General features: G+C 43.3%; 1 protein-coding gene across 3 annotated transcripts; it reads left to right on the top strand.

Annotated features, from left to right (window-relative positions):
* The first annotated feature begins 66 nt into the window (after positions 1–66).
* Positions 67–27180, top strand: wu:fb13g09 (ATP-binding cassette sub-family C member 5). 3 transcript variants are annotated; one of them, XM_056438967.1, is made up of 29 exons: positions 67–450; positions 2412–2600; positions 3072–3227; positions 7298–7445; positions 8390–8623; positions 8947–9120; positions 10116–10263; positions 11386–11534; positions 11769–11876; positions 12437–12787; positions 12905–12976; positions 13130–13254; positions 13348–13420; positions 13561–13764; positions 13914–14039; positions 14355–14472; positions 14551–14735; positions 15139–15285; positions 16101–16230; positions 19005–19158; positions 21536–21664; positions 21851–22037; positions 22573–22662; positions 23106–23298; positions 23396–23555; positions 24321–24399; positions 24515–24628; positions 25030–25194; positions 25952–27180. In XM_056438967.1, the coding sequence occupies exons 2-29, from the start codon at positions 2422–2424 to the stop codon at positions 26042–26044; spliced, it is 4191 nt and encodes a 1396-aa protein (XP_056294942.1). In that variant the 5' UTR covers positions 67–450; positions 2412–2421; the 3' UTR covers positions 26045–27180. The 3 variants fall into 3 exon arrangements, with proteins under 3 accessions (XP_056294942.1, XP_056294943.1, XP_056294944.1); XM_056438968.1 differs by having other exon boundaries at positions 67–454; XM_056438969.1 differs by lacking the exons at positions 67–450; positions 2412–2600; positions 3072–3227; ... (12 more) ...; positions 14355–14472; positions 14551–14735 and adding an exon at positions 15575–15602 and having other exon boundaries at positions 15195–15285.

Below are 27180 nucleotides of genomic sequence, written 5' to 3'. Positions count from 1 at the left end.
CGGTTCCTCCTCGTGCGCGCACTTCCTCGTCAGTGTTACGGTTACTAAGGCGACTACTGAGCACCGTCACCGGTTGGCGCAGCCGTTACGACGTCACAGTAATACCGGGAATTCCACTCCCAGCGGGGGCTCCCACCTTGAGTAACGAGGAACCGGAGCCGTAAGACTCCGCCGGGAGGAGGCGGCACGTAGTGTTCACCAGCGTCCGTCAACTATGAGGCGGCAACCGCGTTCACCCGCCGCGTTTCCTTCCCGTGTGTTCTCGTGAGCCCCGGTCCGCCGCGCGGAGGAGAGGTGTCCGTGTGGCTGCGGGACACACGTTTCGGTCTTCATGACAACGCTTAGAAAAGAGACAACATGGTCAACCGCATCTTCAGCTGCATTTCCTGCTCATAAACAGCAGATCTGAGATCAGTGCTGCCGCTAAGGTGACCCGAGCAAGGCCGACTGGTATGTAAGTGTGTGTTGTGAATGCAAACTTCAGCCCGCGGACTAAACGCAAAGGTTTTATGGCTTTTTACTCTGCACGAAAACACATTTGATGCCCACAGCAACTGTGGCAGAATGTGTGCCATGAGACCACTTTAAATGAAATCGATGGAGTAAACTAACGAGGCAATATTTCTCCGTGAAATAGTTTGAACGCTTGGAAAAAAGTTGTATTTGTCACTGAAAGTGTTTCCCAAGTTGCCTTTTGGTTTATTAAGGCATTTTAAAGACATACAGAGTGGTAAATGAGTTAGTAGATGTCCGATGTTTTTTTGACCTTTGTTAAAAAACTGCTCTGTTTACAATCAAACAGGTGTTGATTCCTCTTGATCTTTTAGGAGACACTGGAAACAAAACGGCTGGATCTTTAGGGAGCTTCAGTTTGCTTATGGGTATTTATTATTAACTGACTCTTCCCTGGATTCTAGCCTGGTTTTCTCTCGTGTTTAGTGTTTATCAGTTGGTCGGTTCCTTCACTGGTTTGCCTGATGTTCAGTATTTGAGGAAGGCCTGACATGAACAAGGGGTTTGTCTTAAGGTGTGATTGTTTGTGCTTATTTATGATATCATTTTTGAGTCAAATCCAAGCAGATGCATACAGGCAGATTTTAAGCAGAATGATTGGGTTTTTCTTACAAACAATGTAGATGTTTGTCTGGGTTATTCTGTCTAGTGATGCTTACTAATTTAACAAATCCCATGTAAAGGCCAAATCCACACAATGCAGTGGTTCTACTAGCTAACACGTGTTGCATGTGTGTCCATACTCTCAACAAGTAAGTAACCTGCTGTGGACATGTTGTTCTTAAACATATGGAATTCTGATCCTGGCCAGCAAGCTTTTCTTGGCTGTAATGAATAGCTTGAGGTCTTTTCTTGAAGCAGCCATATGACACACTTCACATGATATCGGCTGCGAGGAAACAAATCTTCTTTTCATACTTCTCCTCAACCCCATGGTGTTTGGTTCCCGTCACTCTTTTACATAAACAGTGACTGTTTGTGACAGGGTATTTCTCAGCAGGACTTGTATCAATTTCTATTTTGTGACTCTGTTTGTGCCGTTACCGGGATGTCTCATCTGTAATAAATCTCGCATTGACCGCATTCTCCGGGCAGTCAATCTGCACCCCGCACAGAGCCTGGCCGACCTTGTCACAGGGCTTTGCCATAGAAGGGATCAGTGGTGGTGTGTATGGGCACACCGGCAGCTCAGATGTCTACTCCCGAGCTCCAGCTCGTCTTTAAATAGATAAGCACTTTAGTTGTACACCAAAGACGGGCCCCGACCTCTGTGCAAGGTGATTTCTCAAGTCAATCTGCGTCTCAGAGGGTGATTCAGCAAAACACTGCTCCTCTCTAATACTGTAGCTCTCAGGTTTAAAGGAAGACGGATTACTGTGTTTTATTCCCCCCCCGCCACCCCACTGAGTTAAGGTTAAATATCAAGTGTTTCTCTCCTAGCAAAAAAATATTTGAACCATCTCAGAAAAAAATCAACTTCTGCTTCGGTATATCAAACCATTCCAGCAAAGTATTAATATATATATATCTGTTTCATGTAAGTGATTCATCTGCAACGATAATTATAGAGTAATCTTTTTTTCAATTTAAAAACTGACAAATCCATTGATACACACACACGCACACATATATATTTATATATTACAAGTGAATTGTCAAGATGATAATCAGCCAATTAATCAAAAATGAAAATATGTGTTAGTTGCAGCCCTAGTTTGCAATGATTACGTCCGATCAAATCTCTTCTAAATTCAAATATAAGCTAATAAAAATAAAGAATTAGGAGTTAGAGTTTTTTTTATTGCAGCGGCAGTGGGTGATTTACTCATAAGTATATATCTGCATTGCATTGATTAAATTGGATTTGTGATTCATGTATTTTTCTGTTCTCTCCCTAGAAGGTCCGCCATGTTCTCTGATGCCCTCGAAGCAGATGGGCGGGTGGAGGGTCTGCCTCTGGCCGCCCCGCAACTGATGCCAGAGCAGGCGGAAGAGGAAGCGGAGGCATCAGCAGAGAGGGGGCCAAAGAGACGAGGCCGCTACCGCCAAAGCCTGCAGCTTTTAAAGCCCTTCAGAATAACACACGGGTAAACAAAACCATATTAAAGTTCATGTGGCGGCTCTCTGACAGGGAGCCAGGTGGAGGCCGACATTAAGAGACACAGATGGTTTCAGGCTGACAGATTGACTGACAGATACCCATTTAAAGACACAGAAAAGTTCACATTTGTGTTCTCTGCTGGATGTGCTGACTGTTGGAGGGGAAGCAGGAGGCCATGAGAAGGGATGGGAACCCATCACCCGGCGACAGACGGCACTGTGTTTGAACATATACTGATAAACCGCCCCTACATTTTTTTTCTTCTTTTTTCGCTGCTCTCTCAGATTTCTGTGAAGAGCGTGCAAATTACTGTTCAAACACTGCAGGCATGATTCACCTTTCATTGACTGACGCGCAAAGGCACCTCTTCTTTCTCAGAGGCCTATGTGGGCCAACTTAGCACCTCAGTGTATGCCTGCACTTTTAGACATCTCACCCATCTTCTCCTCTATTCCAGGCACCAGCACCCAGTCGACAACGCCGGCTTCTTCTCGTTTATGACCCTGCACTGGCTCTCCCCGCTGGCACTGAAGGCCTACAAGGCGTCCAGCTTGTCTATCGACGATGTGTGGGGACTGTCCTGCCATGAAGCCTCTGAGATCAACTGCCAGAGGTGAGGTAACCGCTGAGGTTTGTCTCATGAATGTGACCATGCTCTGTTTGATGCTGAAACACAGTATAGGGGTGAGACACGATAAGGGTTTGACTGAAGGTGAAGTTCTTTGTGGTTATTTGTGAGTTGTGAGTTGCAATGGAGGACACAAAAACAGGCGTCTTGTGGTCATCGGCGAGCGGAGGGTCCCAGCAGTCCCTGGTTGTTCACCCTGATTGCAGTGAAAGCAGCTCCAAAAACAGACCTCTTCCTTTCTGTCGTCTTGCTCATGTTTTATCTCGTCTACTTTTTTAAAACTGATTGACAGCTGCTCTGAGCCAACCATTGCAAAGCGGTCAGCGCGTTGTCACAAAACATCGGAGGTGCACGGCTTGGTGCTCAGGCCCTCCGTGCTCAGTCCCCCCAGGCAGGAAATGTGCACTATGGCCAATCGCTCCGACCTCGCTGACCTCAAGAAGCAGTTTGACACTCTTCTTAAAGTCACATGATTTGAAGTTCATGGATCTGGTAGACTTTAAGACGACACAAATAATCGTTAAAGTTATAGTTTACAATCCGGGAAACATCCAAAACATTTTCTCAGACAGAGAGGGAGAAGAGGTAGAAGGATGAGGGAGGGTTGGGAGGATAACCTTACGTGGGTTGTGCATAATAACATTAGGGTAGCCTTGCTTGAGTTGAATATAAAGAATTAGGTTAATTGTTTGAGTTATGAATAAGTAATAGGGACATATAAGTACACCTTATTTTTTAGACACATACTATTTAATTAGTCGTAAGTATTGTTTTTGTTTAATTCTATATTAAGAATTTGCTACGTTAAATGATCATTTGATTTGTCATTTTCTTTTTTACTTATTTGTTGGATGATCTAAATAAATAAAATAAAATCCGAAAGCATTATTAAAAGCAGATTAATGATCCACATTATTGCACTAAGTAGTGACATATATTCCTTTGTTCCTGTAAATATGGGCATTTTTGCAGTGAACCGCTCACAAGACTGACTGGAAGTGAGCGGACGTAGATGCTCACTAGCACACCAACACGGCAACCGAAAACTATCTTCGAACCAATGCACTATTTACGATTTTCAAGATTTATGCCGATGGACATGAGGTGAAGAGCCCCGGACAGTCTAGTGAGGATGAAAATAACTGACTAGCCGTACTAGCGTCAAGTTGTTTTTAGACTTTTCATGTGGATCTTTGACAATTAAAAGAATGGAATATTGCCGGCCTTACTCTTTACAAACATAAAGTTAAAAAAAGCAGACTGCATCTGGCATCTTCATTATATGCTCAGACACACAGACATGCCACTTTGTTTTTAGTTTTGCATGTTTTTGACAAAGGGTACCGCTTCAGGACAGGCTCGCAGCATTAGCTAATACTGTCAGAAAATCTCTGAATTACTTTGCAAATATTCAAATTACTGATCAGTATGTCGTGAGTCAAGGACTTGTTGGGCTTCTGGGCAGCCGCTCGCTGTGCCTGGTTGGTAATTCATCCATGGTTTAAAGGCATTGCTTCGCATTCAAAGTAGTGGAAGATTTTCCGGTGCCTGCTAGTTTTCTGTTCAATATTAAACCAAACTCAAAATGGATTATAATCCCGTAATTTAAGTGGAAGTGTTTCGTAATGTAGACACGCATCATGAGACGAAGAACAAGCCATTTAAGGTCAAACAGTCATGTTCTTTTGGTTTCAAGAGCCCAGTGGAGCTTGTTGTTTCAGGGCGTATTCAGGTGAACTGATCTACATCACACAGTGCTCTGGCCATGGGACTATTTTTTCTTGATTGAACAAATATAGGGAAACTTTGCTCCACATGTTTTCAAGTTCAAAGTGTCATTCTCGATACCATTATATAATTCCCTGCCGTGGAAACAACGGTTGGACCAGGACTTGTTGCCTGCGCAGTGAGATTTAATTGGTGAACATCCAGCCTTTCTTAACCGACGCAGGAACGTTGTGCTGGGATGAGGGGCTGCTAAGAATAGCAGGGATTAGAGATTACAGTGAGAGTCAGTGCCTGACTCTGGCGGTTACATGAACTCCTCTACCTGCGATGCACTGTCTCCCTGTTATTGACTGGAGCCAGGCTGAGATAAAAGTCACTGTTTGCTGTCAGACAGCCTGAGAGGAGCCTTCTCGTTATGCACTAATTCTACAAATCAACGATAAAGACTCACAATAATCGTATTAGTGTCCATTTAGAGGTCTCCATCGTGGAATATGCCTCCTACGAACTATTCATACACTGTCATATTCATTGAATGTATTTTAACTCTAAATCTGTCCTTCTGTACACATTACATCTATTGCATCTGTCCATCCTGGAGAGGGATCCTCCTCTGTTGCTCTCCTGAAGGTTTCTTCACTTTTTTCCCCCTGAAGGGTTATATGGGAGTTTTTCCTGGTCCGATGTGAGGTTTTGGGGCAGGGATGTCTGTGTACAGATTGTAAAGCACTCCGAGACAAATTTGTAATTTGTGAAATTGGGCTATACAAATAAACTGAATTGAATTACTGCCCACTGAAAAGCGAACCCATGCTTTTTCCAAGACCCGTGTGCCGTCGAGTCATGTTGCCACGATTTAGCACTATAGAGGTTTGCGGCTATTTGAGGAAGTTCTCTCTTCTGTCTGGTGACAACTGTGTGGGAGGCAAATGACCAGTTCTGTCAAAAGGCTCTGGCTCGCAGCCCGGAGGCTTCGTGCTGCTGCTTTGTGTGTGTGTGCTAAAGAGCACAGGAAAGGGGAAGCGGCACAAAGCTATCACATTGGCCCAGGCGGGCGATGGTGTGCATGGGCGCTGCGGAGTCGCAGGAGACTCCGCCTTTATTTGGTGTTTACATAGCAAGAACAGTTATGCAACCCAGATGCAAAGCAGCGATGATAGCGAGTGGGGGAATGGGAAAGGCACCCTGGGAGAGTTGACACTTGTTGGTGCTCAGTGAGGTGCGAACACAATGTCCCTGCCAACACACACTTGAAACATCAGCCTCGCCATCTGGCAAACCGAGACGATGGCCGTTAGGAACATTTCAGCCGTGTTCAAAAGCAAATCGGCCCTCCTGTGGATCCCACTCTGTGATCCCGGTGGTCTCATTTCCATCTGTGTGTGTGACCACGCACTCACATCAGGATATGCTATTGCACTGTGGCATTTTAAAATCTGCAAATGTTGTTAATTAGGATGAGAACTAAATACAGTAATAATATGAACCATTATGTGGATACATGATCAAAGCCAAATATGTCCTATTTAGCTGCTCTATCTGGATTCTGTTCACTGTTGGTCGGTTTGTCCATTGATGGAGTTTAGCAACACGAGACGTGTGACTCACAAAGAGGTCTCCTTACCGGTGGCTCAAACTGGGCTCTGTGCAGCTATTGGGCTGCAATTAATTGTAGTCCCTGAGATTCAGAGCCATTTGACTTGAAGTGGTAATTATTAGGCTGCTGAGAGTCTAGTTGGTTTAATGTTCTGTCTGTCTCTGATACGTTTTTAATAAAGTCATTAGGTAAATTACTTTCTGCAGCTGCTCTGCTGCTGCTTTCTAGAGCCATATGCGATGATGCATTTACCAAACAAGATATATTAGCCTCTTTAAGGGGCATTTTAGAGCAGTCAAAGTGCACTAGCACATCTTGGCTAACATGTTTGGAAATACCTTTCAGTCAAATTATGTGGTGCCTCGTTCATGATTGTATATTGTAGGTCACCTTTAAATTATCATCAGCCTTGCTGCCTTGATTCCAACTGCCATGATTGCCTGCCAGGCTGTTTATATTCCCCATTGTACTTTTGGGCGGTCTGATAAATTGGAAGTGCAACTCTTTATTTAAGAAAGAAATAACAATGTATTCAGTATTCTTTTCACTGATGATCATTTTAGCCTTCAACCACTATGCCCACTTTTCCACACAGTTAATTGATACTATAACAGCACTTTGCATTGCATTCATGTCTTTACTTTGACTAATTGTTGAGACTCATCATTCACTAAATGATGTTCAATAACAATGTCATTATGTATGCGTGTCATCTGGTTTCTGGTTGCAGGCTCGAAGCTTTGTGGCACGATGAGCTGAAAAGTCGAGGGCGAGAGGGGGCCTCCCTGACCAGAGTCTTCTGGAGGTTCTGCCAAACCCGCATGCTGGTGGCCGTCTTTTCCCTCCTCCTCACAATGGTGGCGGGCTTCGTTGGGCCTGTGAGTACTGTCCAAATCCTCCTTTCCATTTTTATATTCCACTGAATCAGCTAATACGCCTTTCAACATGGTCACTGGCTTGGAGTCCCATGTCCTATTCTGAAAATCCCTTTATCCTGTTTCACGCTGCTGTGGGAATTGAAATTAAAACATCCTGAGGGATTACAGATGGTGAAACCCATGTTAATGCCATCGATTAGTTGGTTTGTTCCCAGTCACACTTTGGTGTCACACTCTTGGCTTTCGAGCTCCCTCCGAAAAATGCCCATAGATAAGCGTCAGACAGCTGAAACACAGCTACCACCCCCCCCCCCCCCCCCCATGACGAATACCCGGAGAAGATGCAATACAGACTGATATGGAATTTCATCACCTGAGACGAAAGGGTCTTTATGTTTGGAATTCCCAGTTTCTGGTATTAATGAGTCGGCCCCATTGTTCCCTGTGCTCTCAGCTGTTTATTTTGATGTCACGTTATGTGTACACTAGTGCTTGCTGCTTCCCGCGACTAATAGCATTAACTGGATTTAGTTCTTAAACTAAGACGCATGTGTGTCACATTCCTGTGTGATTTGTTTAGTACACTTGCTGACAAAGCTGTGGTGTAAATATTCTTTCTGCAGTTAATCCATTTACAATCTTATTTTACCTGTTTGACTGATACCACAGTGTTGTTGGTCATTCCATCAGGCCTACAAATAGTCAATGCTTATTTTACTCTTATGATCTCTTTCCTTTTTATGTTTGTGCTTCTTCTTGTTCCATGCATTTCTCATCTCTATCTATGGCATTTCCTTAATCGTACCCTCCCCCTATTTATCTCCTTCCCCGTCTTCCTCCCATTTCTCCTGTCCCACAACATGTGTTGATTTCTTCTCCTTTTCTTCGCTGTGTACTTTACTTACTTTTCGTCTCCTTTCCCCTCTCTCCCTGTTCGTCCCCAGGCTCTCCTGGTCCGAGCTCTGCTGGAGTATTCCCAGAGCTCAGTGAGCTCCGTGCCTTATGGCCTGTCTCTGGCAGCCGGGATCTTCCTCATGGAATTGATGCGTTCCTGGTCCCTCGCGCTCATGTGGGCCGTCAACTACCGCACTGCCGCCCGCCTCCGTGGGGCAGCTCTCACTTTTGCGTTCCACAAAATCCTCCGCCTACGCAGCACTAAAGACATCGGTACAGGCGAGGTAGGTGATATAATCCTGGAGGGGACTCATCTCCAAATTAACTAAATCAGGGCACTACATGCAGATGATTGAGGTGGATTTCATTTCTGCTTTATACCATTTCTACTTAAATCTCACCAAATCCCAAAGCCTGAGGGAAGGGAGGCTGTTTAAAGTTAGTCATTATAAAGCTTAAGTGGAATCATTGTCCAACAAGTAAACGTGGGAACGATACCTGTGTTTGTAAAATAGATTTTGTAGTTTTAGCTTCGAGCTTCCACTGAAAATATTTTGTTCATTTTATATTTGTAAGTTGTCATGTACATTACTGTCTCTCTACCTAGCTCATCAACATCTGCTCCAGTGACGGCCAGCGGCTGTATGAAGCAGTGTCACTGGGCTGCCTGCTGGCCGGGGGGCCCCTCGTGGGAATACTGGGTCTTTCCTACACTGCATACTTCCTGGGCCCCACTGCTGTGCTGGGATCAGCAGTTTTCATCCTCTTCTACCCAACCATGGTACGACTACAACCTAAACATCTGTAACAGTGACACAAAGGAGGTTTTGAGCCTGTTGTGCAATGCTGTTGGTACAAACACAGAGACAAAATACAGGACACTTTAATTGCAGTGACAGAAAGTAAAATATATTAACAACAACAAAGAAAACTGTCAGTGTTTTTAATACGAGAGAATAGAGTTTCATTACTGACTTTTATCAAATTCATACCAGTGATGATCACTCATTATAGCTATCGATTAATTACAACCATTTCCAAAAATCTTCCAGAAAGTTATGATCATACATAATCCAGCCGCAACAAGCAATTTCATGATGGAAATTTCCCAAAGTTTTAACAAAAGGTAATGGCTAGCAGAAACTCATGCTGACTCATTATTTTCAGAGCGAGAAGTTACAAATGTTTTCTTAACCCTTGTGTTGCCTTAGGGTCATTTTGACCCGAATCAATATTACACCCTCCCCCCGCTTTAGGATTAATTTGACCCCATTCAATGTTTAATGTCGGTGTTCTTTCGGTAGTCAACAAACAAACATAAAGTGCCTCACACTTAAACTTGGAAAACAATATTAATTCTAATAATTTTCTGGAGGTTTTAATTGCTGGCGTCAAATTGAACCCAAAGGGTAAAATATGTTAGTAAATATAAAGGTAACAGGAGGGTGAAACATTGAATCGGGTCAAAATGACCCTAAGGCGACACAAGGGTTAATAGTTGAAGACGTACGTAGCACCTTTACGTTAACTCAGGCGGTTGAAGAGTTCAACCAGCACTAAAAGCATCGTAACTCTTTGGCTATCAATCTCCTGTCCACTCTTATTTTCACATTACACTCTGACAGCTGGAGACCCTGGTATTGATGTGAAAGGCATTTATCACTCTGGTCCCCCGGACAGGCTTGCAGCAGAGCTAATGTGATTGTGTCTGCTTTCGTTTCCTCTCTCTGCCACTTATTTCTCTTGCCATCGTTTCCTCTTTTCCCGTCTGGACAGATGCTCGCATCGAGACTGACGGCGTATTTCCGCAAAAAGTGTGTGGTGGTGACTGACCGCCGCGTGAGGCTGATGAACGAGATCTTGTGCTGCATAAAGTTCATCAAGATGTATTGTTGGGAAGATGCCTTTGCGCGGAATATTCACAGTGAGTGACTGACGTGTTCCCAAATGAAAGCAGTGTTAGGAGCTGCTCATTTTATGTTTGTGGTCAAGAGATGCAAAACGTCATGCAATTAAGAGCTTTCCCGGGCTTTTTTTATTCCCAACTCACCCAGAAAAAAGGATTGCTTCATTTGAACGCTTATCATCGTGAGAGACATGTAACAAAATGGTCAGTTTATCACCTGGAATTAGACTCATTCTTTGAGCGAACTCGAAAGATAACCATGACCCTAAATCCATTTTCATTAGCATGTGCCGTTTAAGTCTTTCCCTGTGCCATCCTCTATAATCAGGGCCAGTTTTGAATCCCTCAGCTTCAAGGTTAATTTGCAAGGTAGTTTGGGGCCTTATGATACCTTGAATGACTGTAAAGGCTCCTATACTTAGCATGAATTAGCGATGGCTTTTTCTCATGAGGCCCTTCCTGTAGGTTATGGCTAAGGATCATTTTCCACTTTTAATCATGCTTAAAATTAGCCAGATGGGGCTCGTTCTCACTGCTGTCCTGTGATTACCTATTATAATCAGAATTAATTGCCATTCGACTTAATGGCCAATGAATCCTAAGAGTTAGTGTCATTTTCTTCAATTACTATTGTTGTTAAATTGATGATTACAGTGTTTTTGCACGAGGGGGGGCGTGAGGAGGATCTTTGCTTTGTAAGAAACCCACATAGCATCCAAAGCGAATCCCAGGGAAACGAAGGAGGGAGTTCTCATATTTCACACGCAGTGCTGCTATGTCTGAAAGATACACAAGCTTTTTGTTCCAGTGTTTGCTCCCACAAAGCAGCAAGCAGTGTGTATTTGGGAGATACGAACATGGAGGAAGAGGGGCAGTATTTTGCCATTAGACGTGTATAGTTATCAAGGTTCAGCAGGTTTTGAAGCCCCCTTTCATATCATATTTGGATGTTTGGGCCCCCATCCTCTCTTTTGTATCTATTTCTGTCCACTCGCTGTGTCGTGGCTAGTGACTCTTGTAGGATTGTTGATTAAAAGTGCACTGGAGATCCATTGGGAGTGACTCAACCCTTTACTTTATTTTCTTTCTCTCTCTCTCTCTCTCTCTTTATCTTTCTCTCTCTCTCATATATCTCAACAGAGGTGCGATCAGAAGAGAGGGGGATACTGGAGCGTGCAGGGGTTGTCCAGAGCCTCACAGTGGGTGTGGCTCCCATCGTCGTGGTGATAGCCAGTGTGTGCACATTCACCCTGCATATGGCTTTGGGTCAAGAACTTACTGCAGCGCAGGTATTAGACATTCATTTTGGATTCATCCATCTTCATTGTAAACATATTGGGATATGTTGGTATCTCATTTCTTGCTAAATAACAAACAACAAAAGATTATTTAATGTAATGTTTATTAAGTTGAAGTGACGAGTCTCTAGCTGCAATGCGCTTTCATAGATTTTAAAGTCAGGTTTGACCCCAGGTAAACAATTTAGTAAATAACTGTCTCCATCTCTACACACCCTACCTCAGGCTTTCACGGTGGTTGCCGTTTTCAACTCGATGACCTTTTCCCTGAAAGTCACACCATTGGCGGTGAGGTCACTGTCAGAGGGTGCTGTCGCAGTTAAACGATTCCAGGTGAGAAATGCAGTCTTGTCAACCACCACTTTCACAGAGACACTTAAATTGCTTTTAATCCAACCCAACACTGGTTTGTCGAGCATGATGTTTGACTTTTGATACACTGCCAATGGGCAGGTCAGGTGTTTGCCTCTGTCAGAGCCGCTCAAAAGCTAAGACACACCCACTCCCAGACTGGTATTTTCTGACATACTGTTTTCCAAACACTTGTTAAAAGTCGCATGTTAGTGAGGGATGGTTTCACAGAGCCAACCTGGGTTAAGCAAACGTTTCTGCCAAGGGTGCACCAAAAGGTCTAAAGGTATTCTGTGTTTTTACTCTAATGCAGTGCATAATAATGTAATGAAATACTCAAGGACAGGACGGACTATACCATAAGCACAATGTGTGACATAGCACAACCTCACATATGTTACACCTTTAAACAATATGTTGCTTTAACATAAGCAAAGACAGAAACATTGAAGTAGCAAAGAAAATACAATTAACATGTATTAATCTTCAGCAAGCACAGATTTGAGATACATTGTCACCACATTGTGTGTGTGTCTCCACAGAGGCTCTTCATGATGGATGACAGAGAAGTTGTTTTGGTCACAATGGAGGATCCTAACAATGCTGTGGAATTTCGAGACGCCACACTGGCTTGGGAAAAGGCACGCTCTCCGGCTGCAAAGCCGAACGCGCCTCCCGAGAAGCGAGGAGGGATGACGCGCGTGCTGCGCAGGGAGAAGCTCAGCCTGTACATTTCCACAGAGGATGACAAAGGAAACAAGGAAGGTCCCAACGCACAAAGTCTCCTCACAAATATGGAGCAGGAGAGTCCACAAAGCACCGTCTCCTCCACCCAAAGCATACGACCTCCACTGCACAAGACCCTGCACCGCATTGACCAACGCATTAAGAGGGTACCAACACAAACATAAACAATACGTGGATTAAGGACATTTTTATTCAAAGAGTTGGACAAACCGTTGCCTGCTTCATGTAATGCCCACAATGCCACTGTTTTGATCCCCTTCTAGGGTTCACTAGTTGGAATCTGTGGAGGTGTCGGCAGCGGAAAGAGCTCCCTCCTGTCTGCTCTACTGGGACAGGTGAGATTGTTCAGTTTCCTCTTCAGGCAGAACGGACAGAAAAAGAATAGTCTTTTTGAACCTTTTTTCCACACCCAATGCCGTGCAGCAACCTTGAAAAATGAATGTTTCAAGTGTTTGTTCTGCTTCCAACATGCTGGTTTATTGTTGCAGATGACCCTGTTAGAGGGTAATGTCGCTGTCAGGGGCGGCTTCGCTTATGTGGCACAACAAGCCTGGATCCTCAATGACTCACTGAAGGAGAATATTCTGTTTGGAAACGAGTATGACGAAGACAAGTAAGAAAAACTGTGTAAGATGTTATAAAAAATGGAAATATAGGCTTAAATTGATCCCTAATTTATCATCTTTCCTTATTGTTTCCTCATCAGATATAATGCTGTCCTGGAAGCCTGCTGCCTTCTCACAGATCTTGCAGAGCTTCCTTATGGAGATATGACTGAGGTATTAAAAAAGAACAGCTTGTCAGTAATATGATTTAAATGCTTCTTTACTCCTGTGTGCCGCAGTTTTAGTTTATGTAACCACAACAAGAGCAGCGTTTTTATGGATTTCAAATGTTTTGTTAAAATGTTTATGAATAGATAGGAGAGAGAGGTGCCAACCTGAGTGGAGGGCAGCGTCAGAGAGTGAGCCTGGCTCGTGCCCTCTACAGCGAGCGGCCCATACTTCTCCTGGATGACCCTCTCAGTGCGGTTGATGCTTGTGTTGGTTCCCACATCTTCCATAAAGCTATCAGGGGTGCCGCCAAAGGCAAGACGGTGCTCTTTGTAACCCACCAGCTGCAGGTAAGGGGCTGTTAGTAAATTTCTATACAAAGCATTCAAAATAAGTAGTATATCTTTTGTTGTTTTTAGCATCTTGAATATATTCCATGACTTTCTGGCGACTAGCTATTTACAGTTTGCCGCTCCCTCATACCTTTTGTATCTTCTAGTATCTGTCTGACTGTGACAAAGTTATTCTGATGAAGGACGGGCGGATTGCCGAGCACGGCACCCACGCTGAGCTAATGGGTAAAGAGCGTGACTATGCCAGCCTATTCAACAGCATGCAACAGGAGGTAAGGCCAGGGCCAAACGAGGCACCAGGCCAGCTCTTTTGAGTAAGGCATCGTTGCCCCCACTGCACAAAAACATGGAACATTACACGCTGAATAATTCACAGGCCAGAAAGGCATGCACAATAGCTGGACATGTTAATGCATACATGGCCGGTCATTATTTATGCTAGCATTGATTTTTTTTCTAGTGAGCTGCTAAAGATTCTGTCACCGATATCTCTGTTGAGATGACGTGTTGTGTGTTGTTGTTCCATCTGCTGTGATTTGTTGTAGCATGTCTCAAAGCTCACTTTCTACTCCTTGCCTGTCTCTTAGAATCTGGTGAAAGATAATTTAAAAAACAAATGGCATGGGGCAGATGCAGATGCAGCAAAGGCTGACGGTGCTGTTGTTAATGCCATGGTCAGACCAAAAATGGAGAGCATGAAAGGAGGTGAGAGACCATGCCTCATTTTCCTGTTAAATGCATAGTTTCCTTGAGACCCTTTCACACGTGACATCTTTCATTCAGAACGACTGATGAAAGCGGAGGAGAAGGGTTCTGGTGCAGTGGCCTGGTCTGTGTATGGAGCCTACATCAAAGCAGCAGGAGGGCCGATGGTCTTCATCCTCAACATCTTCCTCTTCCTGTCCACCACGGGCAGCATAGCCTTCAGTAACTGGTGGCTGAGCTACTGGATCAGGCAGGGCAGCGGGGTGAGTTAGGAGACGATCCTGCTTTAGTACAATAGACGCCTCTATTTAGTGTGTATCTGGCTCCCAAAAGAAAAAGAATTACTACGCTTCAGTGAGTTGTAGCAGCCGACTGAGCATTAATTTGAATGTGCATGATTAAAAAAGTAACGGAACTACGGTAAGCTTAATTAAAAACAAGCACTAGCAGTGAAGAAACAGATGTGCAGCAAAGCAGGTGGCAGCTGCTATTGAGAAATGTGCTAAGAATAGGAAACGTCATTGAACTGACTGTTTTTTATTTGTTATATTGTATTCCAAAGTGTGTGCTTTTCTCTGTTTCATTAGAGCCAAAATTCCTCCATGGGGAGAAATTGGATTTTATTTGTTCTTACTCTTGGTAATTTGTTGCTCCATCTGCCCTCAGAACACATCGTCAATCTTCGTGAATGAAACGATGCCGAGCCACAGCATGACACTCAACCCTCACATTCAGTACTATTCAACTGTTTACGTCGTTTCCATGGCAGCTGCTTTGCTGCTGAAGACTTTGAGAGGGCTGGTGTTTGTGAAGGTAAGCTTCCCCGAGACTTCCCTCCTTCTGTCACACGCTTTATCCACTCAATCCCTGATGAACTTTGAAACAACAGTGGTGTTTGAAAAGAATATGAATCGTTGATGTATTAGTGTAGTGTTACAGAGTGCTCTCTAATTGTCTTTATTGTCATTTGTTCATGCTCTACTGGTTTCTGGCTATAATTGAAAATGCCTGTAGGCCAAATCCATTAAACTGTCCGCTGCCATATCTCATGGCTTTACTGTGTGTGTGTGTGTGTGTGTGTGTGTGTGTCCTCCTTTTCAAGCTAACCCATGCTGACACTGCATTCAGAGGTTAGGTCCCCACGTTCATGTGTGCCACTTGAAATTGCTAATTTTTCAAAGATAGCTAATCTTTTTTACCCCTAGCTGTGATGAGATCTTTGGCAGTGTTGAATATTCCATTAATATAATTAATCTGTTCTCTGCTGCCACCTGTTATTTCTGTCCTATTGGTGAAATGTCTCTTGCTCATTGGGTCATGACCTTTATGTCAGCCTCACAGAAACTCATTATAAAAGAAGTTTTGACATCTTGCTTTGTGTGAGGGGTGGAATTACCCACCACTGTGCACACGCTTAGCATGTGGTGAGGCAGCGTTTATAACTATGCAGCCAACATGTGAGTGCCACTATATTTATCCATTGTGTTTAGGGTTAGCACACTGGGAGACCATTTTCCTTCCAACAGTCTGTTTATCCAAGCCGTGATTATTTCCGTATGTTTCCTAAAGTTGTTGTTTCTATGTGTCGTGTCGCGAGTTTCAAACACGGCTGTTGTTTGTGTTGACAGTGCACGGTGAAGGCTGCCTCTGTGCTCCACGACAAGCTATTCGGCCGACTCCTCCTCAGCCCCATGCACTTTTTCGATACGACACCTCTGGGCCGTATCCTGACCCGCTTCTCCAGAGACATGGATGAGGGTGAGACTCGATTTCTCTTGACTGTGAACCTTCCCCCAAGCGAGCTCTCAGTCAGTCAAGTCACCCTGGTTGAAAGTGTGTCCTGCCAAGACACTGTGGTGCCTTTCTGTGATCTACTTCACTGGTGGCTTTGATTGACATGTGGATTTTGTGGGTTGCTGTGGCCATTTTGATGCAATTCAATTCAATTCAGTTTATTTGTAGAGCCCAATTTCACAAATGTGTCTCGGAGTGCTTTACAATCTGTACACATAGACATCCCTGCCCCAAAACCTCACATCGGACCAGGAAAAACTCCCAAATAACCCTTCAGGGGGAAAAAAAGGGAAGAAACCTTCAGGAGAGCAACAGAGGATCCCTCTCCAGGATGGACAGATGCAATAGATGTAATGTGTACAGAAGGACAGATTTAGAGTTAAAATACATTCAATGAATATGACAGAGTGTATGAATAGTTCATAGTAGGCATATTCCACGATGGAGGCCTCCACGATCCATCAGGCAGATGGCGGTGAGGAGGAGGAGTGGGCGGGGTCTCAACAGTGGGCGGAGTCTCAACAGGACAGGAATTCCACGACCCAGGCCTCGATGATCCATCAGGCAGATAGGATCTATGCCGTCTCATAGGGTCCGATGACCCCATGAGACGTGAAGTCAAAAGGACTCCGGGGAGAAAGCTGAGTTAGTAACGTGTGATTGAGAGATGAAAATTCATCCTTAAGGAGAGAAAAAAGAGGAGATAGGTACTCAGTGCATCCTAAAACGTCCCCCGGCAGCTATAAGCCTATAGCAGCATATCAAGGGGCTGGACCAGGTAAACCTGATTCAGCCCTAACTATAAGCTCTGTCAAAGAGGAAGGTCTTAAGTCTACTCTTAAATGAGGTGACTGTGTCTGCCTCCCGGACTGAAATTGGAAGCTGGTTCCATAAGAGGAGCTTGATAACTAAAGGCTCTGGCTCCCATTCTACTTTTTAAGACTCTAGGAACTACAAGTAGTCCCGCATTTAGTGAGCGCAGCTCTCTAGTGGGCAATATGGTACTACAAGCTCCTTAAGATATGATGGTGCATCACCAATCAAGGCTTTGTACGTTAAGAGAAGAATTTTAAAAGTGATTCTTGATTTTACTGGGAGCCAGTGCAGAGCAGCTAGTGCAGGAGTGATGTGATCTCTTTTCTTAGTTTTAGTGAGAACACGAGCTGCAGCATTCTGGATCAACTGGAGGGACCTAAGAGATTTATTAGAGCAGCCTGATAATAAGGAGTTGCAGTAATCCAGTCTCAAGTAACGAAGCGTGAACCAATTTTCTGCATCTTTTTGAGACAAGATGTGCCTGATTTTTGAAATATTACGAAGATGAAAGAATGCAGTCCTTGAGATTTGCTTTACGTGGGAGTTAAAGGACAAGTCCCGATCAAAGATAACGCCAAGATTCTTTACAGTGGTGTTGGATGCCAGGGCAATGCCGTCTACAGAATCCACATCACCAGATAATTGATCTCTGAGGTGCTCAGGGCCGATTAAAATTACTTGGTTTTGTCTGAGTTTAACATCAAGAAGTTGCAGGTCATCCATGTTTTTATGTCTTTAAGACATGCTTGAATTTTACCGAGTTGGTTGCTCTCCTCTGGTTTTATCGATAGATATAGTTGAGTATCATCTGCATAACAATGAAAGTTTATGGAGTGTTTCCTGATAATATTGCCCAAAGGAAGCATGTATAAGGTAAATAAAATTGGTCCAAGCACAGAACCTTGTGGAACTCCGTGATTAACGTTGGTGGTTATCGGCGTCATCGTTTACAAATACAAACTGAGATCGATCTGATAAATAGGATTTAAACCAAATTAGTGCCGTGCCTGAAATGCCAATCGACTGCTCCAGTCTCTGTAACAGGATGTCATGGTCAATGGTGTCGAATGCAGCACTAAGGTCTAACAAGACCAGGACAGAGAGAGTCCTTTATCTGCTGCCATTAAGAGGTCATTTGTAATTTTCACCAGTGCCGTCTCGGTGCTGTGGTGTTTTCTAAATCCTGATTGAAATTTCTCAAATAAACTATTATGATGTAGAAAGTCGCACAACTGATTTGCGACCACTTTCTCAAGGATCTTGGAGAGGAAGAGGAGGTTAGAGATCGGTCTGTAGTTAGCCAATACCTCTGGATCCAGAGTGGGCTTCTTCAGGAGAGGTTTAATAACAGCCACTTTGAAGGAGTGTGGTACGTGGCCTGTTAGCAGAGACACATTGATAATATCTAATAGAGAGCCGCCAATTAAAGGCAAAACGTCTTTAAGCAGCCTCGTCGGGATGGGGTCCAAGAGACAGGTAGACGTGTTCGAAGTAGAAACCGTTGAAGATAATTGGTCACGGTTGATGGGAGAAAAGCCCTCCAAATATACACCAGGGCATACAGCAGTTGCCAATCTAAAAAAAAAGATGGGAAGATGGATACGCACCAGCCCTAACATGTTGCAGTATTATATGTATGTTGGAGATTGTGTCTAAACTGGTAAGAAAGCTTGGTTTAAAATTCCTATTGGTGTCCAGGATATTGTTATTTTCCAGTTGTGTGAACACTATTGAGAGTGAGGTCAAATAGAAATTGGCAGGTAATTATTAAAAAGGTGAGGACCCCCTTCTTTCTTCCTTTTAAGTAAAAAACAATGAGAGCACTTCGGGGGGCACAAAGGGAATATTTTCTTCACTTCTGGAGATGGATAAATCCAGCACCACACAGCGTGTCTGATATCTGATGTGTCTCCTCTCCAAAGTCGATGTGCGTCTCACCATGCAAGCTGAGATGCTTCTGCAGAACCTGACCCTGGTGCTGTTTTGCTTGGGAATGGTGGGCATCGTCTTCCCCTGGTTCCTGATCTCCATCCTGCCCCTGGGAGCCTTCCTCTTCATTGTCTACCGTGTCTCCAGGTCAGACTCTCAATTGTTAATCATTGATATTGATATTTGCATCGAGCCTGAGATTCAAACTTCATCTCCCTGCAAGCGATCAGAGGATTGTTGCCGGCAGCAAGTGATGAGTAAGCAACGAGTAACTTCTAGCTGCGTCAGTTGATTTTTTTTGGCCACGATGTGCAGAAAAACGTCCAAATAAGCCGACAGATGCACACTGGCTCATGAAGTTAATTGGGTTGAAGTGTGAGCAAACAATCGCTCGCAGACACAGAGCAACATTTGCATTTATTTGAAATCGGGTTTCTGGCCTCCGGACAAATGTTCACATTACAATAAACATTTAGCTGCATTTACTTCTCTGCCAGGTCCTGGGAGAAATGTCTAAGCAGCTAGATGTTCAATATCATGCACCAGTTAGTCGATAGCTTTATGTCCACTCTCTGGTTCAGGACCACTTCCTGCTGTTAAAGAGGTCGACGAGACTGAACTGTCCAGTAATTGAGCGGCAAAGTTGGCGATTATTGTCTCTGATTTGAAGCACAAGTGTCAGCTACTTGCTTTAATAAAGATATATTTTATTGAGTATTTGGTAGCTTTTGACTTCCTGGTATTATGAATTATTTGATGCAAACTTATTGTGATAAGTATCTTTTATGGGAGGGTAAATAACTGAGAGAGTTGCAGTGATAATCTTGTGTGTGGAGTGTTATCGGTCATTGACTTGACTTTTCACAGCTTCTGTTATGTGGTAAGTGTTGCGAGAGCGCCCTGGATGATCTGTGACTCTGCCTTAGTCACAATTTATAGTTTAGAAATGTGTCCATAAAGGGTGAATGCACTAAGGTATTCCAGCTCGCTGGTATCTTGGGAAATAACCACAACATATAGTTATTTCCTGTACTTCAGAGATCAAGAAGAATGTGACTGGCCTTTACATCATATATTAAGTCATGACAAATGACACATGATAATTTTGATGTGAAAACATATGTGTCTGGTAAAGCTGAATTTTGTGGGGGAAACCTGCTCTCAATAACGTCCCTTCACCGTCTGCTGATATAAGCCACTTGATATCTTGTCCATGGAATTCTTTACTCAGATCTGATACCAGTTTGTGTACTTAGGGAGCAGTTTAATTATACAATATCTTCATTAATCTTTTTAAGAGTCGCTTGATGTGTAGCCTATTAATCACACTGAAAACAGGAGGAAGAGATGATCCCCAGCTATTTCATCACCCTTGGCAACGCTTTAAAAGGACAAAATACTGAATACGTCATGACATCCCAGGATGTGTGTGGAGATGTTACATCACACCGTCTCTCCCACTTCCAGAGCAGCCTTTATTGAATTCTGAAATGAAACGGCCCAGGGCGTAAACATGTTTGTCTGCATCGCAGCCTTGAAGCAAAGAGGTGTCACGTTGCTTCCCGCTGTCTTCTGGGCTTTTATGAGAAAACCAAATGATTCATGGGAGACGAGTAATTCACATGCACCATCCATTCTATCGTGGTGTATAAAAGTAGAGAGAACACCCCCACTTTTGTCAATAAGCCTGTCTCACTCCGCACGACCCCGTCAACGGCGAGTCCGGTGTCTCTCTGGCTGCCGATTGTATATCCGGCTGTGCTCGTAATATTGCACATGCATCAGATAGCAGGAAACGAGCTGAGCTCTGTCAGGAGAGCGCCGTGGACCGTATCCCTCGCCGTCCACCGTGTCATCATTACCCATCGACCACACAACTGCATCATTAAAGCTGATTCCTCCTCCTTTCCCTCTTTCTTTAGTGATGCGCCAGCATTCAGGGGTAATGTCTGTGCTCGTTTAAGTATCTCACTAAATAAATAATTGGCAGCAATATCAGTTGGCTCAAATACTCTCGATTTTCAAACCAGACCAAATTACCTTCTCAAAGGTTTGCACTTCACATTACATCCTGGATTTTACAGTACTTACTGCTTATGAGGAAGTGTTCCCTCGTGATGTTTTCCCCTTTAGTGTAATTTATTTGAGAGATTTGCTCCTCACATGCTGGAGCCTATTTGCATACAATACTCTTCCATTTTTATTCAAATGAGGCAAACCTGAATGGAGACTTTTCAATACTGCAGTGCAACCAACTTACCTTATTAGGATTTAAGGAGATAGTTTTTTTTTTTAATACTTTAGTTGTAATGCATTTCTATTGTTGCCTGTAATAAGAATGGATATTTTAATACTAACTTTCAGTTCATCAAAATATGATGTTATAGACCCTACAAAACTGCCAGATGTACAAAAGATATTACAATTTCTTTTAATAATTTCTATTGGCATATTTACACCATATTTACACGATTAGATGAATTCCTATAGAAGTAGGTAAATGTTTAAGCTTATCTATTTCCAGCGTTCTGATCCGTGAGCTGAAGCGCCTGGAGAACATCAGCCAATCACCATTCACCTCTCACATCACCAGCAGTCTTCAGGGACTTTCCACAATCCACGCCTACGGAAGGGGGCACGACTTCCTCCAAAGGTGAGGAGAATCGTGCCTTTCGGGAATGGAGATCATTAAACTTTAATTGAATATTATCTCTCGTTGCAGTTTTTCAGTTTACTCTTCAGTGAGTAAATATACCAAACTGCATACATGCAAGCATGGGATGATGGAGTTCTTCTTGATTTTGCTGTGGTTGAAATGCATTAATCTCCTTTTTTACAGATATCAGGAATTATTGGACACCAACCAGGCCTCCAACTACCTCTTCAGCTGCGCCATGCGTTGGCTGGCTGTCCGCCTGGACCTCATCAGCATCTCTCTTATCACTGGTGTCGCACTTCTTATTGTCTTCATGCACAATCAGATACCTCCAGCCTCCGCAGGCCTCGCTATATCATACGCAGTGCAGGTTTGTAAACAAACACATGTGGTATGGAGACACTGGCAACTCTAGTCGTCTTAAAGCGCTGAAAAGAAGGTAGATGGAAGCTCCAGATGGGATTAAACATGTGGCAAAATAAAGCCTTTTCTGGTTATAACAGCTCAGATTAAAAGGCATGTTATAGTTTTATAGAATATAGCTAAACAGTAGTTTAGAATAAGTTTTTTGGCATTCAAACTTGGCTTCAAATGACCATGTTCAGCCTCCTTTTTGGAGGGGGGTGCATCAAAGTACTCGATTCATGTGTATTTCAAAAGCCTGTTATGGAATGGTTTTTTTTTCTCATTGTTAAACCGTCTAATATTTGTTAAATGCTCAGTGATTTAGTGCATGTTGTATTGCGAAGAGAATTGCGAAGGAGCCATATCAACAGATCTGTTGATTTGGCTGTAAATCTGTTGATTGTTTTACTGCTGGAGCAGTAAGTGAGTGTTTCATATAATTGGTTCCACGGTGTTAACCATTAACCTTCCGCCTCTCTCTGTTGGTCTCTCACCTCCAGCTGACCGGCTTGTTTCAGTTTACCGTGCGGCTGCTCACAGAGACCGAAGCTCGGTTTACATCAGTTGAGAGGATCGATCATTATATTAAGGTAAGAGCATTGATTTGCACAGCGAAGAAGGTGGATTATGTGGCTCTCAGGCACTTTGTACATGTTCACGGAGACTGAGACGTTGTCTAGAATTGCACCATCAAGCGCAGACCAGCCCAGAATAGCAAAGCAGTTGAATTTAGCACAGTTGGCATGTCCAGACGTGTGTGGCTGTGATTGTGTATGTGTGATGACCTCAGCGGGAAGCAGATAGAAACCCAGCGTGAGCTCTTGACACTCTCCAGAGCACATGACAAGGCGTGTTTCACACAACAGGCATCAAAACGGCAAAGAGACGAATATCAACGTCAACTTTTTTTTTCCCGTCTCAAATTCAAACAAAAGCTCAGAGACAGAAAACCACTGCACATCAGTTCGGGAGCTTGTCCCTCCGCAAAGATTTAGAGATTAATACCAGATTCCATCTCCTCTCCTTATCTCAGTGTCTCGAGAGTGAAGCACCCCGACTAAGTTCCGAGGCAGATGCTCCTGCTCCCTCCTGGCCTGAGCAGGGAAACATCACCTTCAAGGATGTGGAGATGCGATATCGTGACGCTCTGCCGCTTGTGCTCAAGAAACTCTCCTTCACCATCCTGCCTCAAGAGACCATTGGCATTGTGGGCCGAACAGGATCAGGTGAACCTTTCTGGTCTCCAGTCAGCAGCGTGTTCATTCTTTTTCTCATGTGCACACACATTTCTTCATGCAGCATCTCTTCTGTCCGCGTGTGCAGGAAAGTCCTCTCTGGGCGTCGCTCTGTTCAGACTCGTGGAGCTGTCTGGAGGCTCCATCGTCGTTGACGGAATCGATGTAGCACAGATTGGTCTTGATGACCTGCGAAGCAGGCTAGCCATCATTCCTCAAGAGCCGGTGCTCTTCATCGGGACAGTCAGGTAATGCCGATGAAAATTACTTCAATGAACAGGATTTGTAACCTACGCATTGTTCCGTGGTTTACAAGATGGAAAAAGCAGGGCAGAGGGAAGCATGATGAAAAACCTCGCCCTCAACTGTTTATGTGCTCTTAAACAACTGCAATGGAAAATCCCTCAGCGTCTAGTGGTGCAACTACGTTGCCAAATACGTGCTTCTTACATAAACTTTATATATATACACTTCCTCTATAGTTGTAGGCTCTCTGCCACAAAAGGTGGTGTGGCTTCAGTCAACCTGCCTGTTCAAAGCATCCGAGTCTCTCATCAAGTTAACACACCATATCCATATTGATTGATATTATATCCCACTCTTTGCCTTGAGATGGTTTCCTCAACATGTTTAAGTGATACTAGTGATGCTATTTGCCGTGTGTGGGCGCAGCAGGGATGTAGGACTATTATAATATAGACTCTGTGTCTATTAGTGTGAATGCAAAGCCACACCAGAGGGAAATATTTGCAGAAAGAAAATAATAAGAAATGAAAGAAGGGAAATGCTGAATTTTACATTTAAGACTCTTTCAAAAAACAAACATCAGCATTGTGTTTACAAAAACTAGCAGTAAGTTGCTTTATTTTTGTCGACTACCTCAGGTGAAAATGTACCTTAGTCAGCTAGAGGTTAAGGAGTGTATTAACGGCAGTATACTGAACTGTATGTGTGAAATTATCATTATGTTTAAACTGGTTAATGACTATCACAATTGTATTTTTTTCCAATAGGACAAATTTAGACCCATGGGATCAATACTCTGATTCCCAGATATGGGAAGCTCTTGAGAATACGCACATTAAAGAGCGGGTAAGTGACAAGAAGGTTCAACACTGTCAGAGCATACCAAACAGTACATTGCTTGAATATAAAAAGGCCTGAACATTCATCCTGATACCTCTGTACACCACTCCTCTTTCCTCAGATCAGCCAGCTGCCTCATTCGCTCCACTCAGAGGTGACGGAGAACGGAGAGAACTTCTCGGTGGGAGAACGGCAGCTGCTCTGTGTGGCCAGAGCTCTGCTGCGCAACAGCAAGGTGCTGATTGTATGATACAGCGAGTTCAAATGTTACATGTGGAACATTGTTTTACATGGATGATGATAGCAGCTCAAGTAAGAGATCATTTTCAGCTTCATGATAACAGAAGACAACCTCCTCAAATTATAAAAGTGTTACCGTGCGTGTCTCTGCATGGGATAACACTGACACCTAGTGGTACGAAGCAGAGCTCCATCTCATAGATATGAGCAGCAAATGTTTTTCCTAATTTAGTATTCATAATAATATCCTAAAATGTTGCATATTTTACAGCAAACACAGGCACCACGGGCATGCCTTTGGTTTGATGTTGTAATCTCCTGTTCTGTGGCACCTGTCTTGCCTTTTAGTTTTATTTTTCAATTTTTTCATAGCTGTTTTGTTGTTTTGTTTTCTAGATTCTTATGTTGGACGAGGCCACGGCAGCCATCGACACTGAGACGGACCGGCTCATCCAGGAGACCATTCGCTGTGCGTTTGGCAACTGCACCACGCTCATCATCGCCCATCGTCTCAACACGGTGATGAGCTGCAGCAGGGTCATGGTCCTGGACAACGGACAGGTGTGTATAACGGCAACACCTCTGATTGTATGATTGCACCATACGGCCCCATACGGTTTAAACTCATTCCCAAGTTGAAAACCCCGGGTTACTGTGTGAATTGCTCTCTTCGAGGCGATGGATTGGATCATGCAGTGCACATTTCACTTGTGGTGGTGTTGCATTCAAGCTGACGTGTGATGCACACCGTGAACATGGAATGCACACAAATGATTAAGAGCTTCAGCTTCCCTTAAACCAGTTATTATTGAAGTGTCCTTCTCTATCTCAGGACAGTGTAGGAGTGAAATGTGATGACTGCATCAGAATAGACTAGATTCATGGTGGCAATATACCACTGATATGTGACCATGCTCGCTGGTCTCCATGCAGCGGGGGCCAGAGAAATCAGCAGTTTCTACACGGCTGTTAATATTATTCATATTATTTAGTTAGTATATCTCTGATCTTGTCCGTCTGCATTATTAGATCTCCAATATAGCGGGAAGAAAGTATTTCAGTTTGAGCCCCATCAACATTTGAGTTCTAAGTACCTTTTCAATGATCGATCAAAGCGTAACAAAGCTGCCTGAGGTCAATATGTTCCAGACATTAAAGTTCTTCACATATACTCCCTGTGGGAAAAAACTTGGGTTGAAAAATAATAGGCCTTGATTTTTGTTCTCTCTACACAAGCTCGTCGAATGAGCAATTGAACCTCCGATTTGAAATTGTACATGCTGGTACTGATGCTGTTCTATCCTTTTCATTCTGATAGATTTTGGAGTTTGACACTCCCGCTGCCTTGCTGGCAGATGAAAACTCAAGATTCAGAGCCATGATGCAAGCAACAGAGAACCAAAGCAGATAAAAAAAAATATTAAAACACCAGTGCTGAACTTTGGATGTGAAAAATCTTCAGTGGAATACCTGAAATGCACAAAATCACACTTAACTCTGTCCTGCCGGGGTGTGAGAGATATGTGTTAAAAAAAATACATTAGCTCCTGTGACGGCTGCTCCGTGAACTACTGTCTGTTATTTCAAAACCAAAGACCAAGGCACCACTTTTCTGATGGACTAATCACATCTCACTATGCAAACAATAACATAACAGCCTGCCTGTTATTTTCTTGAGGCTAAATAATTAGAGGCCAAGGAAATGGAGCAACGACTCTCATCAGAGCACTTTATAATGTATGTATAATTTACGTGGACACATGGTGCTTCCTTTTCCTCCGGAGGTCAGCTAATCAGTGGGACTCGGAATATGTTTAAGTCATTTTATATCCAATATCAATACTTCACAGTCCAGGAACTCACTGTCGAGAATGTATTAGTTTGTAAAGATTAATCAATACAGAATATCTTTAAAGGAATCATCTCCTGTTAGCCATTCTTATAAGGCACTGTCTAAAACGTGCTCAAAATGTTACACTGGTTTTCTTTTTTATGTTTTATGAATCTAGTTCAACGTTTTAATGCAATCATTTTAGTAAACTATTGCAGAAGCTAAATGTGCCTAGAGCTGTAAACACTTTCAGGTTATATAACGGAGTTAGCCATGTAAGCAGGCTTCTTTTTTGTAGAACTGCATGCACCTACTGTATTTTGGAATGAGCAGAAGTTTCCTCTAAATCCAAATTCTGGAGTTAAGAATTGTGCACATTTTACACTGATGGTAACGTTTTTAGAAGTGAGGTAATTCAGGTGTTGAACAAAGTGTGTTATGCAGTTGCAATTAAGGTATTAAACCTGGTACAGTGTGTGATGTGCAACAAAGCTGAAACTGATCAACACGGGATGTTTCCACAAAGATGGGGATTGTAAACTTCTGCCTTATAATCAAGTTGTTGCTGAACAATCCTAAAAAGTGCAATATTTCTCCATTGCTTTGATACATTTTAAAGATTGCCTTTGTTCACATGAGATTGTTATCTTTTTGTAAAAGTTTGATATTTCTTGATAATGTTCTTCATTTTCAATAAAGATATTTTTTATATTTGC

Source organism: Pseudoliparis swirei, chromosome 19, assembly GCF_029220125.1.
Source record: "Pseudoliparis swirei isolate HS2019 ecotype Mariana Trench chromosome 19, NWPU_hadal_v1, whole genome shotgun sequence".
Taxonomy (NCBI): domain Eukaryota; kingdom Metazoa; phylum Chordata; class Actinopteri; order Perciformes; family Liparidae; genus Pseudoliparis; species Pseudoliparis swirei.
The sequence above is the reverse complement of the archived record's forward strand: the minus strand, read 5'-3'. Positions and strand labels throughout refer to the sequence as shown.